This window comes from Onychostoma macrolepis, chromosome 15 (genome assembly GCF_012432095.1).
Source record: "Onychostoma macrolepis isolate SWU-2019 chromosome 15, ASM1243209v1, whole genome shotgun sequence".
NCBI classification, from domain to species: Eukaryota; Metazoa; Chordata; class Actinopteri; order Cypriniformes; family Cyprinidae; genus Onychostoma; species Onychostoma macrolepis.
This window is the reverse complement of record NC_081169.1, coordinates 5,824,480-5,841,788: the sequence shown is the minus strand read 5'-3', so window position 1 is coordinate 5,841,788 and position 17,309 is coordinate 5,824,480. Positions and strand designations below refer to the sequence as shown.

At 38.3% G+C, this 17,309-nt stretch overlaps 1 protein-coding gene across 2 annotated transcripts; it reads left to right on the top strand.

Annotated features, from left to right (window-relative positions):
- Nucleotides 1-1,703: 1,703 nt before the first annotated feature.
- Nucleotides 1,704-16,440, top strand: hnrnpl2 (heterogeneous nuclear ribonucleoprotein L2). Of its 2 annotated transcripts, XM_058744436.1 has the most exons (14): nt 1,704-1,860; nt 2,401-2,519; nt 2,606-2,843; nt 2,932-3,019; nt 5,352-5,446; nt 7,175-7,247; nt 10,600-10,632; nt 11,380-11,448; nt 11,684-11,940; nt 12,026-12,147; nt 12,525-12,726; nt 12,812-12,869; nt 13,034-13,138; nt 16,003-16,440. In XM_058744436.1, exons 1-14 carry the CDS (start codon nt 1,774-1,776, stop codon nt 16,059-16,061), a joined length of 1,605 nt encoding a protein of 534 aa, XP_058600419.1. In that variant the 5' UTR covers nt 1,704-1,773; the 3' UTR covers nt 16,062-16,440. The 2 variants fall into 2 exon arrangements, with proteins under 2 accessions (XP_058600419.1, XP_058600420.1); XM_058744437.1 differs by lacking the exons at nt 10,600-10,632; nt 11,380-11,448.
- The last annotated feature ends 869 nt before the right edge of the window (nt 16,441-17,309 follow it).

Sequence of the window (17,309 nt, the reverse complement as noted above, 5' to 3'; positions counted from 1 at the left end):
GGGATTTTGTTGCCTACAAAAATACATCATCACTGCAGCACTAAAAACTTCAAAACAAAGTTATTGGAGCTAAACAGCAGAACGCAGGCCCTCCAGGAGCAGGACCGGACCACCCTTGCTATGAACTAAAGATTTAGCTCAGACAGATTCTTATATTCTGAAACTTTGACTCTTTGCTGCCCTCGACTGTCAAAAAGTGTTTTGTTCTAGCTTTTCAAATATGAATGGGGAAAAGAGTTATTACATTTTACAGTCTGTACACTAAAATTATTGTCTTGTTTTCAGAAAAAACATGTCAAAATTAAGTGAGTTTTTGCTTGAAACAAGCAAAATAATCTGCCAGTGGGGTAAGAAAAATAATCTTATGTCAAACAGAAAACAAGATTATTTTTTCTTACCCCACTGGCAGATTATTTTGCTTGTTTCAAGCAAAAACTCACTTAATTTTGACATGTTTTTTTCTGAAAACAAGACAATAATTTTTACTTCTCTAGAAAATCCTTCTTGATTTAAGAATTTTTAGATATTTTGGCTGGAAACAAGATTAAAAATCTAAGTAAGAAAAGCATTTTTTGCAGTGTAGCTATAGGGCTTTATACCAATCTCTAATCTGTACAGTGCAGAGATAAGTATAATTAAATAAAATAGAAAGTGTGTGAAAACAGAAATGTAGGCCCACCACTGCTCATAGTGCAGGTGCAAGTGTTAACTCTCTGCTAGCCTCGAACACATAACTTTATCATTTTTTAGCCCCTTCCTATAGCAACTACACCACATTTACTGGCTTAAACTGATGCGTCACCTGTTCAGCATACTGACCATCTCATAATAAAATAAAAAAGCCAATTTAAGGGAATATATTTGTTTATCCTTGCAAAATAACATTGAAGTCATTAATATTGCCTAAATTATATATATATATATATATATATATATATAAATGTAAATACAAGTTATTAGTGCTTCCAAAATTAACCATGTGACTGATGAGATTTATTTTATTCAGTTCTGTCTGCTTTTGGTACTGTGTAAGTCTGTATTTGACAAATAAATGATGCTTAGTAGGCTAAATGATGTAGAAAAAAAACCTTGTATACTAGATTTGTTCTTAAGCTGTAGAATAGACCTGAAAGAAAAGAACTAGTCTATCTTTTGGAGAATTTGTAGAGAAGAATTTTTGGCTATTGTCGCAGTTCAATAAATCGGTTATAGTCTTCATCAGTGTACAGATCACTAGTTTATGCCACTGGCCCTATTTATTTATTTGTGTGTTTATTTATTTGTTTGTTTAGTAAGTTATTTATTTATTGTCCTCCTGATGATTGTTAACATATTAAATTAACACAATGAATATTCAGTCTTTTTTCATCTCAGTCTTTTTTTAATCTTGCACATTTGTAGTTAAACTAGAACATCCGTTTTTGTGAGAAAACGTTCGTAATCTTGGCATACAATTTATTGTAATGTCAGATCACAGGAACATTAAGTCGTGACCGAGACAGAAACACATTAATATTATAATACACAAGGGCTTCGCTTCCGCATTAACTCGCTGATAGAAGCTGAACGCTGTTCTGAGTGATTACTGTAGTATCCAATCATTGACCTCAACGCAGTGCCACGCGGTTTTTATTGGACTACAGTGGTGATTGACAGTTCCTGTCCGCCAGTAATATCGACGGATTTTCTCCGGAAGGCGTCACCCTCGCCTGTCCCATTTTCTGTAGTTTTCGTCCATTTCATTTTGATGCGCGTGAATCGTAACGGGACAACATGGCGACGCAGACGGCCCGCTACTACAGCGAAGGCGGCAGAGCAACAAAACGCCAAAAAACGGAAAACGAGGGGGGAATGGCGACCGTAAGACAAACCTTTACTTACACACTATCCGTTATTTTATTACGGACTTTATCTGACTTCTCTCTAGTTAGCTAGCTGGCTAACACAACACAGCACTAGTTAGCGAACAAGCTAACCAAACAATTGAGCTACAACACACTGGTGTTTCTGCACCGAAAGCATTACAAAAACACGCATATGAAACCATAAAATGATTATGTAGCGAATGTTGATGTAACATATTAGTAAGAAAAGCCTGTATTTTCCACGCCACACATATGTTCTGATAGGCTGCTGAATGAATGGATTATGCTGCAAGTTAACCGTAAACGCATTTGAATTGTGCGTGATTAATCACAACGAGCGGGAAAAAATATAACGTACATGATAATAAATACATATAAATTTATAGAACGTACTCAATTTGTACACACGAAGGAAAATATACACCGCATGTGTTACACACAAATTGCAATGTTTAGGTGATTTTTTTTCTTGTTATAAATTATGAATACTTACTTATGCCAGTTTACTGGACTAATGTGATGATTTATTTCATAGGAGGACTATGTTGACCCGCACAAGACCCTCCCCTCTCTTGTGGTGCATGTCCGAGGTTTAGTGGACGGAGTTTTGGAGGCCGACATCGTTGAAGCCCTGCAAGAGTTTGGAACCATCAGGTAACTTGTGATACGTCCCCGTCGGATTTGCCAGACCTGCCTGTACTGAAATGCATTGAGGATCATATCTCTCCATTTCTCTGCAGTTATGTTGTACTCATGCCTAAGAAGCGTCAAGCCCTTGTTGAATACGAGGATATGAATGGGTCATGCAATGCTGTTACTTATGCCAACGACAACCAGATCTACATCGCTGGACATCCTGCGTTTGTAAACTACTCTACCAGTCAGAAGATATCCAGGCCGGGTGACCCTGATGATTCCCGCAGTGTTAATAATGTTTTGCTATTCACAATCATGAACCCCATTTATCCTATTACCACGGTAATACCCACATCCACTGTGTAATATTTTTAATGCTTTTTATTATACAAATGAGATTTTTCATACTAATGTTCTTGTTGTTCTGCAGGATGTTCTCTATACTATTTGCAACAACTGTGGTCCTGTTCAAAGAATCGTCATCTTTAGGAAGAATGGTGTCCAGGCCATGGTGGAATATCCTTTACTGTTTCAGACTGCAGATCAAAGCTGTTTGATAGGTTCTTCTCGCTGTAATTTGTGTTCACAAGTCATTGCGCTCTTTTCAGTTAAGTCCACTTTGCATGTGGACTATGAATGTCTTACAAGCTTTGTTAGGAAGTTTCTGTCCAAAGTAGGGATGTCAATTTTCGATCGTTTCCGTGATCGATCGGCATTTAATTTAACGATCAATTAATCGATTAATCGTTAACCTTAATACTGTGAAATGCGTCTATAGCAGTGGCATATAGTCACCGGCATGATAAGATGTGCAAATGCCACTCAAAACGCAGGCCTTCTCTGAATTAAAGGGGTTTTAGTCTAAATAAAAGGCTAGTAGCAGGACAGTAAAATGAATAGATGTGATTATGATCATTTGATAAAATGAAGAGAGCGCGCCGTAGTACGGATCATTTTACTTGGTTGGCTGTTTCAGGTCCCATCACGGAGACCGCTGAACGCGCCTCTTTAAATGGTTTCATTGTACTCGTTGTTGTAATTTAAAACACAATCGCAATGTTTGCAATTGACATTATTGGCATTTAAAATAAAATGAACCCACACGTAACTGCGGCTCGCGGGCCAGAGAACCGCTTCCAAAACCATCGGCGGTGCTGCGGCAAAACACACTGTTACCCATTTGAAACATTTTAATGTGAGTATTATAACACAAGTGAGGTACAAACCTTTGTTTATAAGAGAAATAATGGGTTAGCAGGCAAATGTTACATCGTGATTTGCGTTTGCATCCATGTTGTTCGATGCCTGTACATTTAAAGCCATACGCAGCTTTATGTTCTGTTCTGCCGGTTGGTCACGAGTTTCCAGGAATTTAATATTTACTTTTTTTTCCCAAATCCTCGCCGTCTCACCCTCTAATTTCACAGGTTTATTTTATTGTCGTTCACTTTTAATCACTGCTTTTGTATCTCTTGCTGTGGTAAGCATGCGGGGCAAATGAAAGATTTCGTGGCCATGAATTAAGAATTTGTTCCTATGACTTAATTTGTTCCCTTATTTTAGTTAAATCATGGGTTTTCTTGGGAACAAATTAATGAAACATAGACAGTGCCCACAAATTAAGTTGAATGTAGAAACGAATTAAATTACAAATTATAGCCTAAGCCTTTATATAGACCTGTCCTGCTCGTGTCCCACAGCCCTGTCGAAGCACAGAGTATGAAACAATTATATCTGGGGAAATTATAATTAAACATGACTTGGTTACTACATTTCAATACAAAATAAATTTATATTGTTTCTGTTTTAATGTACTTTTAAAGTTTGGATCACATTAAAAGCATAATTTGTACATTAGTGTATTATTTTTGCCAAAGATCCAGCCCTGTCACATCACTCACAGCCGCTCACGCATGTTTTGCGCAGCACGTAGCCCAAAATTAAACTGCTAAATCGACCATCGATCACTTTAATCGATTGCATCTCTTATCGACAATTAATCGTTGACATCCCTAGTCCAAAGCAATTAACTTAAAGGGATAGTTCGCCCCAAAATGAAACTATTATCATTTAATTACTCGCCTTAAGGTTCCAAACCTGTAAGACCTTCGTTCATCTTTGAACACAAATTAAGATATTTTTGATAAAATCTGAGAGCTATCTGACGCTCCATAGACAGCAAGGGAAACTACCACAATCAAGGCACTGAAACATAGTAAAGACATTATTGAAATAGTCTGTTTGACATCAGGGGTTCAACCGTAATTTTACGAAGCTACGAGAATACTTTTTGTGTGGAAAGAAAACTAAAATAACAACTTTATTCAACAATTCCTCTCCTCCGCGTCACCCTAGGGTGCCATTTTGGAGAGTATCATGATGCATGCGTGTGATTTTTAACAAAAACAAAAATAAAATTTCCTGCATGTAAACAACTGGTGCAGCTGACGTTGAACACGCCTTGTTTACACTTAAAGGAGAGCACGCACATGTGTCGTGATACTGTCCAAAATGGCGCCCTAGGGAGAGAAAAAAGTACTATCGTAGCTTCATAAAATTAAGGTATTTTTACTATCTTTCTGTGCCTTGAACATGGAAGGACCCTTGCTGTCTATGGAGGGTCAGAAAACTCTCGGATTTCATCAAAAATATCTTAATTTGTGTTCTGAAGATGAACGAAGGTCTTACGGGTTTGGAACGACATGAGGGTGAGTAATTAATGACAGAATTTTCATTTTTGGGTGAACTAACCCTTTAAAAGCATGTTGCCTACCATGAATACTTTAAATAATAACCTCTGTAGTCAAGGAACACAAGATTACCTTTGTTTTTCTTTAATTCCTCACACATTTGATTCCGTTCAGAGTGCCCAAAGGGCCAAGGCCTCACTCAATGGGGCTGATATTTACTCTGGCTGTTGCACACTAAAGATCGAGTATGCCAAGGTGAGGTTCATCAAAATTTAATCGGTGATAATGCTACAATAATTCACTCGTTATTTTTCAGGCATTTGACAATACTCTGCATTTTCTGAATGGCTTAAAAATACGGTTTTAGAGGAACCATTTATTTTGTAGCCAGTTAGTCAAAATCTTGAAGCAAGAAGTAGGGTTGTTCCGATTCCGATACTAGTATCGGAAATTCCACCGATACCACAAAAAAATCTGGCATCGGTATCGGCGAGTACTTGAATCCATGTACCGATCCAATACCATTCTTAAACAAGATCTATAGTTATGCCCGCTAGCTTTGCTTACCGCTGCAAATCGGAAATCAATTCTTCTTCGCTGCTCAGAATGCAAACACAGGAAGTTGTGCACAAGCAACCACTATTTAGAGCAGCAAAGAATAAATACAAACGTGGTAGCACATTGCCAGTAAATCACTCGCATATGCGACTAAATCTTCACCCTGGGCGACTAAATAGTGTATAATATTAGCCACTGGCTAATAAATGCTCAGATTATACTCGCCAGTGTGTGAGTTGGAGGCTATGTATAAGTTTAGCACAGATATATTGTCACCGCTGAACACTCTGACCAAGCACTTCAGAGTTTCACTCTCCGTCAAGCGATCTGGGCTATTTTTCAGTTCATCTGAATGAATGCGCAGCGCACCTGTATTTGACGCATCGTAAGCTCTAGTGTGAGCTTGCTTTTTCCTCACATGCAAAGAGAGAGAGAGAGAGTCTTATGTAGCGTCAATTCTGCTTGGTATGTAAACGATATTCTTTGTTGTATTTTCCTGTCAGAATAACGGAGTTCCTTTTGAATTCTTCATCTTTTAAGAACTGCCGGGTTCTCCGGTAGTAGGCGGAGCTAATCATAGCGACAATCTCATTGGCTGGCTCACCTATAATCGTCCCTGTTTTGATTTCAGCAAATCAGTTCAAGCGAACGCAGGCAACGTGATTAATATTCATGAATCCAGCAGCTCGTTAATCCTTAGTGAGTTTTATATTATTCTTAGTAGAATTCATAGTATGATTATTATCTTATCAGTATTATTGATAGTTTCCCCCCCATTTTTCAGAGAAACACTGAATGACCAAAAAAGCACCACCACCAGTTCAGTTAAAATGACTGTATTCATGGTTACCAAGTTTTAATTCTAATTGCTAAAGTTATATCATTAAATATTACTCGGTTATCATAATACATTTATAATGCTTCACTGACTGATGTTAAGAGTGTACTTTTAGATATTTAAATAGATTTTAAAAATGGAATGCCATTTTCCAAACATTATATATTATATTTTTTTGTTTACTCGCCAGACTATCTATCTATCTATCTATCTATGGTGAAGCACACCATAAAATAATTGTATCTATACAGATCTAGTAGTGCATACAGCTGTATAACCAGATACACACCCAGGTATCGGATCAGTACTCAGTATCGGCCGATACCCTGAGCCTAGGTATCGGAATCGGTATCGGGAAGGAAAAAAGGGTATCGGAACATCTCTAGCAAGAAGTAAAAAATTAGTAAAAACAAAAGATGAATTAATCAACGCACCAATATATAATAAACATACTAATGCATAATAATCAAATGCTGTATTTATTTAAATATTTTTTTAAGTACATACTCAATATCACCCATCCCTACTCAAGCTGGTAGAAAGATCATTTTTATTGAATTTATTTTATTTACTTTTTTTACTCTTAGCCAACACGCCTTAATGTGTTCAAGAATGACCAGGACACATGGGACTACACCAATCCGAACCTGAGCAGCCAAGGTACCGTTTACTCTACATCTGCTCTGACATTTCTCTGCGCCCTTACTGCCACTGTGGGGAAAATAAGTGGGTGGGATTGGGACGTCTTAGAATCGCAGCAATGAATCCGCTGTTTCACCTCCCCTGTGCCGAGTGTTAGGCATACCAACGTCTACACCACGTTTTCTATGTTTTCGTGACTCTCTGAGGGGAAGGTAAAGCTGTATCCCTGTGGTCTTTCTAAGGCTTCCTTAGAATGTTGTCCTGCCGATATCTCACAAGCTTCCTTTTCCAGCCAAGCCTGTCACATGCCAGTAGTGTGAGGGGCAAGTGGCTTACTGGGTTAGCACCATAAAGGGCAGATTACCAGACACTTTTTAGGGTTAACACGAAACTACGTTCACAAACCATTTTACTTTTCCAGGTGAAGTAATATTTAAGAAGAAAAAAAAACTGGAGGGGGACTTGATTTTGTCTATTGGGAATTTATTAGACTCTGGAAAAAAGTGTTTGAAAAATAATAGGACTTGATGATGAAAGTCTTTTTCGAGCAGTGCTATGTTGTGATATTTTGTTCTTTGGAATAACATGCATTGATTAATTGTTCACAAAACAACGAGTAACGTATTAAAAGTAAATGGGGACAATTATGATTTCGTGATTTTGGCCATGGGTATTCAGTGGTGTGCCCAAAGAAATTCCTGTTTCAAACTAATTGCAGGTAAACGGACCAATGATCTTTTATACAAGATGTTCTTTGGTGCTCGCTCCGGCCATTTGCCCCTCACATTCATGCGGTACATTTTAGAGACCGTAACGAAAGCACAGAACTTTCCAGAATATCAAGTGCAACAACAGAACACTTAATACATCTGGACACTGGGGGACATTTCCTACATTTCACTGGAGACACAAGTGCCTCAGACTTCCACCACTGTACCAGTCATCAAACCACAACTGCCTCCTATACTTGCGAGAATATTTCTCCAGAAGGACAAACACTCATTTTACTCTCGTGAAACTGCAAGGCATCCTGACAAACACCTGATCACGCAACATTTAGCACTCATCACCTCCTACAGAAATGACACTGCCAGCGAAGACATTGAAGGATTTGGGGTTGTCGGTGCAAGTAGTTATGGCTCCCACACCCATTCAACTTTCTCCCGTTGTTTCTTACGGGTCAAGAGCAAGACACACTCCACTGTGACACACCACCTTAACCTCACTGCTAACAAGGGATGATTTTGACACGCATCCTCAAGTGACACCACAACACAATGCAAACAGACCTCTTCTCTTCATTCATGTCAAACTGCTGACGTCCACAGACAAACAGCCTTTCTGAAACGGTCTGTCTTTTCTGGGGTATGTCGTCTTTCTCTCTCGCCGTGCCGATCGTTACAACACAAACCCCGACACCTACAAATCGACATGCCTGATTCTTCACTCGTCAACAGCTGATGACACTAAACCACTCGAGACACCGAAGACACTGCAGACAACATTTCGACAAGCAGACGCACTGACATGCAGACAGCCGACACGTCAAGTTTTTTTTTACTCAGTTAAGCCCTGACATTCAGCCCTGGAGGCTGGTGTTTCAGATACGCTCTCTTCCCCCAACATTTGTCCTCCTCTAGTCCTTCCCTTTCACGATTCTTCCTCTCTCTTTCTGTCAATATGTGACATTTGTTCCCTTTTTTTCCAGTCGTTTGACTACTGTGTAACACCTTCCGTATGATGCAGGTTGGCTTTGTGTCTCTAGTGGAAGTACCAGTCAGTCTGAATTGGGCATAAATTGCTCCAGCTTTTCAACCACCATTGGAAGACAGGCATTGAAATGAGAATACGGCGTGTGTGCTGTGGCATCAGTGGAGCATTGAAACCCATCTGAAACAAGGAAGAGTACTTGGGAAATCAGTGGAATGGACTGGTGGGGGGAAGAAATGGAAAGTTCTTAAGTGCGATACGGAGGAGGACGCCATGAAGACGCTCTACGGTGGCTAATTTACGGCATGTTCTACTTGCCCCATCCTTCAACCCCCAACCCTTGCGTTTGTACTGTAAGTAACCCCAAGCTTCTGTTGTCTTGGAGTGATACGCTTCTAGTCTAATGTTTCATGGGGGTGTTTGACCAAATGTTTGACTAACTTGATCTTTTCCTCCCCAGTTAAGTGTTGTTGTTTTTTTTGTTGGTTTTTTTGTCTTCCTCATTGGGCTACCAATTGATGTAGTTCAGCAAGGTGCATTAAAATGTATATTCCTGGGATGGGTTGGTTGGTTCTTCTGTGAGCAACATTATTATACTTGTGATCCTCAGAGATGTTTTGCGTGATTAGTACCCCTTTTCCACCAACAGGTCGCTAGTTCCCAACCCTAGCACCATATTGTGTGTTTACACTAATAATAAGATGGTTCGCTATGTCATTAAAGCCCAAAATATACTTGAGTTTTATGCATTCGCTAGAGTGTGCGTACAGTGTTCAGTGTAAATTTCTTCATCACTACAATACTGTACATGTGTATAGCGTTTCTAACCATGCATATGTTAATTTCTCATATGCGGCAAAGAATTTTGCATTAAAAGGTTGCTCCACAAGGTGAAAAAGAAGGAAAAAAAGAAGAGAAATGGATGAGATGGAACAGCTGCGTTGACAAGTACAAATTTTATCGGTCGTAAATTCTGGAGACTTTACTGTGCGCGTGTCAGTCGCCCATGTTAGCGCCTGCTGTTAATTGGAGTATACTTTGAAACGCTGTGTTTGGCTGTACGCATACGCTGAGCTTTCGCTTCAAAGCTGAAGTATTCTTTGGGCTTAGAATCATTGGTTGAGGGATGAGCGAATCTCTGTACCATGAAAAAGTTTTCAGCTAATCAGTCTTCCTAATGTAAAACAAAACTAGATCGCACAAACTAAATTATCACGTTTCTAAATTCCCCGAGCTGCCCAACCACTTCAGTTTTTTATATAATTAAATAAGCTTTTGGCAGTTACATCAAAGCTAACTTGTGATTACATAGTCACAGAATTGCTTTAAATATAAAAGTGTATTTTCAAAAGTAGTAAGTACGACTTGAAAGCAAAAGACGTAATTTGCCATTTCGTTTGCGGTGAAGTGATGTAGTCAGTAAAAATGTGAGTCCGTTTTGAGACCCAGCCGAGCACGATCACCAGCACCATTTTGGTGGTAAAGGGGGTATAGAAGAGAGGCCTGCCATCATTTTCATTTGCGTCTTTTTTTAAAAAGCAACGTTAATAAAGGCATGGTGCCCTAAGCATTTAAGATCCTAAATAGAGTAAGAAACCTGTTATGTGATTGTTCAGAAATGTCCGTGAGATTGATGTTTGCACTGTGTGTACCTGAACAGGTGCAGATGCTGATGGCAATGGGGGCAATCAAGGTGTGTGTCTGCAGTAGACATTCTGTCCTCCCCCACCCACACACTCCCAAACATAATATATGACATAATTACATCGTCACGGCCAACACAGCAGTTTGTTCGGGGCTGGTACACCCCAAAAGAAATCCTGTGTTTATTAGCCAGCTGGCTGTGATAGACAGGTTTGTAAGTAGTAATTTCATAGGTCAGTCTCATGAAACCTGTCATAACATGACATTTCACTCTGAAATTAAAAGAATGAAACCCCTTTTTAAATAAAGAAAATGAACCCTGTAATTTTCATTAATTAAAAAAAACCCCACCTCAAGTCTCATTACTGTAATTCAACAAGACTCATACTGCTGTAAATGTATTGTAGTATTTTTAAGTCCTATTGCAGTGTTTTTATACAAAAGGACAAATGATGTTCAGACATTATGATAATGACAGTTTAAGCAGAAAATGGGCTTGATTTGTCACAAAAATGCTACCATACAAAATTCAGTGATTTTTAAAAGTAGGTTTCATTTTCTTTACGCAAATGTTTTTTGGGTTGAAATGTAACTCGCATTTTTGTGAGATTCACCCTAATATTATGTGCCCTTTTTTCTGGTATCTTATGTGTCCCCTTCAATCACATTAACATTCACAAAGTCAGTGTCCTGTCCTGTCGCCTCAGCGAACTCATTTTTCACTCTCTCTTTCTCCCCCTCTCTTTTTGACCCCTCCCCCTTTCTTTTCTTGGCCTTCTTCCTTCTCTCGCCTCAGATATGAACGCCAACCCCAACAAGCGCCAGAGGCAGCCGGCTCTGCTGGGAGACCACCCTCCAGAGTATGGTAAGGCTTGCGGGGGCACATGCGTTAACACATTTGCCTCATTTGCTCGCAAACAGGGGAGTGAATGTTAAAACGACAACAAATTGGGGTGCATTTATCACAGTGGCAGCAAGATGGTGCTGTGTTGACTTTAAAACTTAAACTAAATTGAAGGGCGTGTAAAATGTTTGTTTACCCCTATCCTGCCCACAACCCCCACCCCAACATGGTCTGTTTGTTGTTTGTGCATTCTCAGGAGGTTATCACGGACACCAAGAAGAGACCTACAGCGGACCCTATGAAGGCCGACGGATGGGGCCGCCCATGGGGGGTCCAAGGCGTGGTGGAACCAGTCAGCGTTACTTCGGACAGTACGGCCCTCCACCTCCGCCCCCGGGTGAATACGGCGCACATGCAGACTCACCGGTGATCATGGTGTATGGCCTGGATCCCTCAAAAATAAACGCAGACAGGGTCTTCAACATCTTCTGCCTGTATGGAAATGTGGAACGGGTATGTAGAGCAGCTAAAAGTAAGTTAGATACTGTGAAAATGCAAACTATTTTATCTGAAATCCACTTTTCCCCTTAAAATGTAGGTGAAATTCATGAAGAGCAAGCCTGGAGCTGCTATGGTGGAGATGGGAGACTGCTATGCTGTGGATCGTGCCATCTCGCATCTCAACAACAACTTCCTGTTCAATCAGAAGCTCAATGTTTGGTACGTTCCAATTGGATTTTTTTTACATTTTTATTTAATTTTGCAGTAATAGCAGCCTGATTGTACAAGATTCATTATCTATTTTGTATAAAAGAAGAAAAGAATTAGAATATTTTCAGATTATTTTGAATATTTCTGTGACTGTTTTGCTACATATTATGTTTAATCATTAAAAAAATTATCAATAAAATACTATTGTGTTAAAATAATTCATTGTCTTATTTTCATTGAGATTTTTTTTTAATATAATAATTTGAAGGGAAAAATGCCTTTTTTTTTTTTTTTTTCTCAATTATGGAGTCAAATATGTATTCATATATAAACATATTACTATACTACAACTATTTAATCTGTTTGTTTGTTTGTTTTTGTGTCAGTGTGTCTAAGCAGCAGGCCATCATGCCCGGTCAGTCCTATGAGCTGGAAGACGGGTCCAGCAGCTTCAAAGACTTTCACGGGAGCAGAAATAACCGTTTCACTTCTCCAGAGCAGGCAGCAAAGAACCGCATTCAGCACCCCAGCAACGTCCTACACTTTTTCAACGCAGCTCCTGAGGCTTCACCAGACGCCTTTACCAGGGTCAGTTACATTACAGGAAGTCAGGACCTTTCTTGTCACATGATGTTATTCGATGTGTACATTTACAACCTTCATCTGTTTTCAGATCTGTGAAGAACTTGGGGTAAAGTGCCCTTCCAATGTCAAACTTTTTGCAGCTAAAGGTATGTGAAAATGTGCTGTCTCTTAACTGATACGTTGTAAATAATGGCATAGAAAGCCAAACTCAGCATGAAATAATTTAAAATGTGCCCAATTAACTGGTAATGTCATCCATACCCTTTCATTATTGTAACATGTCCAGTGCCTCTTTTTCTTTAATGAATAGGTTCCACATCAGAGAGGAGTTCGTCAGGGCTTCTGGAGTGGGAGTCTGTTAATGACGCCATGGAAGCTCTTGCTATGATGAACCATTACCAGATGAAAAACCCTAGTAAGTGACCATTATCCGTTTTAGATTTTGTTGGCATTAATTGTTTGTCAGGGTTTCCTACAAAATTAAAGCGAATTGAATAAATAAAGAAAAATGCATATGTATTTGGCTGCTAGGGGTGGGCAGTATGACCAAAATGTTATTTCATGGTATGAGAAATTGATATCACTGTTATATATATATATATATATATATATATATATATATATATATATATATATGTGTGTGTGTGTATGTATGCATGTATATGTATATATGTATATATGTATATATATACATGCATACATACACACACCTTGATGTACTTATTTTAATGTCATTAAAAATAAGAACAAAGCAATTTACCAACAATAGGACAAATACAGTAGAACAAAGTAGTGCTGGGCGGTATACCGGTTCATACTGAATATTTTTATAATATGTTTATTTTTGTTATATGAATTTTTAAAATACAATAAGTATGTCGCTTAAACAATGTTCGGAACGCAGCACTGTTTGAAAGGAGTCCCTTTTTTTTCTCTCTCTCTCTCTGTTGCACTGTGGTGAGGACACAGCTGTATGTGTTACTAAGCATTAAAGTTCTTTAACTGAAGCTGTAGAAGAACATATCCACACTGACCGCCACAAATATCCACCGCCCCCCTGCCATCAGCTTCCGCGTATCACACACACCAGTGTGACTTTAGCACTATATTTAGAAACTTTCAGACCCCTTTAATGGCTTTTTTTTCCAGAAAAGGTATATACTGACAAACCTAGCGACTTTTTGGATAAACCTTAGGCTATCGTTCATTTGGAAGATGTCGCCAGTACTGCCCTGCGAGTGCGAAGTCTGACTCCCCCGGCGTAGTGTCGCTTCTGTCTGCGTCTGTTCTGTGCAGTGAGTGGCAGAGAAGCAGCGCATTCAGTTGGCCGTACGGTAGCCCACTCCTCAGGGAATGAGTACAAAACAGTGCTTCCAAGCACCTTTCGATTACTGACTGTTTGGAATTATAAATATGAGCATAGTTCGTCTGTTAATATGCACATAGTTTGTTACTCAGACACAGGCAGTGCTCTGCATGAGGCAAAAAATTAATTTAGTCAAAACCACCGCATAAGCCGCTCTTTAGTGAAGGTATGTTGATTTTATCAGACAATGTCGCAAATATGAATCAGGATTTAAGGAGTAAAGTGAGAGTCACTATTTAGTGTGGAATTTTTCTACAATATTCACATATCGTGACAGTAAAATAGGGCATTCTAAGTCAATCTACTGCTGCATTTCCTCTCTGCATTTCCGTTAACACCCGGTCATGCATGAAAAAAAAATACCGTCATATACCGTGAAACCAGTATAATTTTGAAAAATACCGTGATATAAATTTTTGGTCATACCTCCCAGCACTAGAACAAAGATTTATTTTTCAGGTTTTATTCAATTTGATGTAAAAAATACTATGGAAGTTGAATAATCAAGTGTAAACCTAAAACTAGGGCTACCCTCGACTAACACCGTGTGTACACCGGATGCAAGCGGCGTGGCACAACCAAAATACAATAGAACCCATTATGCTGTCTACACTGGATACGGTGCGGCGCTATACGAGACATCCCCGACAGAAAACTGCTGCTGCGTTCTATTTATGACATATTGACACAAATTTCAAATGATTTTCAACGGTCGCTTTGTTGACTCAGTGTAAGGATTTTTCTGGTCGACTAGTAGTCGTTCATTTTAAGCATTAGTCGACTAATCGCACGTTTATTAATAAACCATTTAATTGTAGGGCCCCAAATTCCGTATTTTTTTCTAAATTCATTTTTTTCTGTTTTAATTTTTCTGGACTCCTTTTTAATGGTCAGATTAAATTGTATTAATCAAAAAGCATGCCTAATTAATTCAAATCATGAAATTTATACAATTTAACATAAATGTATTACAAGTGTAACTAAAATGACATATTTAGGGCCGTATGAAATATTTTATTTTTTTCTAACCTTATGTTTTGTTACCAAATTCTGTTTTAGCATGTCTAATTATTTGAATGCATACAAACAATTTTTATTTTTTCTTACAGTAGCCTTATGAAATGTTTTTTTTCTCCATCAGAAATTGTGTTGTGTATTTAAATTTTACTGGTTATCAGATGAAGGCATAAAACATTTATTTAATTTATATTTTAATGAATGAAAATTTAAACATTTAAATTTTTGGCAAATAAAGGGGATTTTCTATTAAAATATATTGTGATTATTTCTTAAAATAAAGTTTTATTATTTTTCAACCGTAGTAGTATTACGTACATTCTACTAAATAATAGTAATATAGCCTATTTCTGGCACAATGTCTTTAAGTTAAACCAAACTTTTATTTTGACGGGTTGCCGTGAATACCTTTAAAGTTCTGTGGTAAAATGCTGGTGAAGTGACTCTCAGAGCAGTTTTGGAGATATTGTTCATGTATTTATGTCCTCATTGAGAAGGCAGACGCTGAAATCACCGTGAGGGTCTCACACACTGTGTGTGTAGCAAACAAAATGGAGTTTTGCCCTCAAGTTCACAGAGACCGAGATGACAGAAAGCGCATCCTCTTTGCTTTCATTATTTTACAAAAGCACGTTTTGTTGTTATTGTGAGTGCACACAAATAAACATAGTCTTTACTGATTTGAAAGATGTATTACTCTCATCTCTATGACCAAAAATAGGAGCAAGTGATCACGTGATGTCAAATAGTCTGTTTTTAATTTTACAGGACAATTGTAATTTGCAACAGTAATGTGTATATCTCTGTTCTTTCTTGGCCACACTTTTCCCACCGTACACAGCTTTAATGTTAAAAAAATGTGTACTTATCCTTTGTTTTTCTGTTTCTCTCTGCAGATGGCCCATACCCATATACACTCAAGCTGTGCTTCTCTACTGCACAGCATGCAAACTGAACAGCATCTCGTCACCATCATCGTCATCATGATGTCCCAGTGTCATCGCTCACCCCATCACTTCACCTTCCTGCTACTTTATTGTCCTTAATGGCTCATTTGTGTGAGTGGGTGTGCAGACGTGTTGAGTTAATCTTATGTTGATTGAGCCGCAACACAAGCTGAGAGTAAAACTGACTGAACTCATTGTTTTTAAAGGAAGAGGAGAGTTGAAATGCTTTTGTACCAGTATTTTGGTTTTGTTACTTCTTTTTTTTTTTTTTATTGCTTACCATGATTGACTGTTAGCTGTGGGCTCAGCACCTCACTTTTAGAAATGTCACTCTGTAAAGAAGACTGCTTTTTTTTTTGACTGTGAAATAAAAATAGTGATAATGGGTCTCTGTTGTTGTTGCTTTTGCAAGGGAACAATTGTGACTCACGTTTTAATGTTTTACAGCAGTTCAAACTTTTGTTTTATTATTATTTCTTTCAAGAGCTGCCTGGATGTTATTGCCCAGTGTATATTTGGAATCTGGAAAATAAAATGTAATCAGTTTAATAAAGAAATAATCTGCGTATTCAAAAATGGCGACTGCCGCTTGCTGATAAGGTGCACATGAATATACCAGGATTCCAAGAGTCAAGGAAATATTACACTCTTTTAAAAATTGTGATTTCCAGGTGAACTGATATTTCTATAGTCAAGGTAAATTTCTCTGAGAGTCCTGTGCAAGGCCTAGAAACCAATCCAATGAGATGCTTTCAGATCAAATAAATAAGAAGTTATACATTAATAGAGAAGGTCATGGAAGTTTGTCATGGCCGTTAAATCACCGCGGTCAAGCCAGCCGCAGTTCAGAAAAACACGGTCAAGCCAGCCGCGAATGGAATTGTGGTGCGCGCGTATTATTATGATTACGGTAATTGCAGGACTAACACAGAGGAAACGCGCTTTCAGAGCGCTTTTCATTCTAGACACCCAGAATTGAGATATATAATTACATTTTTGGGGATGTTTTTTTGTTTTTTGTACATCTGCTTTCATATTCGTGTTTTTATTGGTCAGTTTGACGTTTCTGTTTTAAGCCTACTATATTCTTCTACCTTTCAAATCATTGCAAGATTCGTAGAAAAGGAGATATGGGACATTATTGCATTTTGAGGACTATAAAGACCTCATTTTTAATAAATACTCAAAATAAGCGGTCAGTTATTATATGGGACGTCCAATACTATATGCACACCTCATATGAAACCATTTTACTG

Coding starts and splice junctions, on each gene's coding strand:
- hnrnpl2 (XM_058744436.1), top strand. CDS start 1,774: ATGGCGACGCAGACGGCCCGCTACTACAGCGAAGGCGGCAGAGCAACA. Junction 10,633..11,379: donor TGGCAATGGGGGCAATCAAG/GTGTGTGTCTGC, acceptor CTCTCGCCTCAG/ATATGAACGCCAACCCCAAC. Junction 13,139..16,002: donor TTACCAGATGAAAAACCCTA/GTAAGTGACCAT, acceptor TTCTCTCTGCAG/ATGGCCCATACCCATATACA.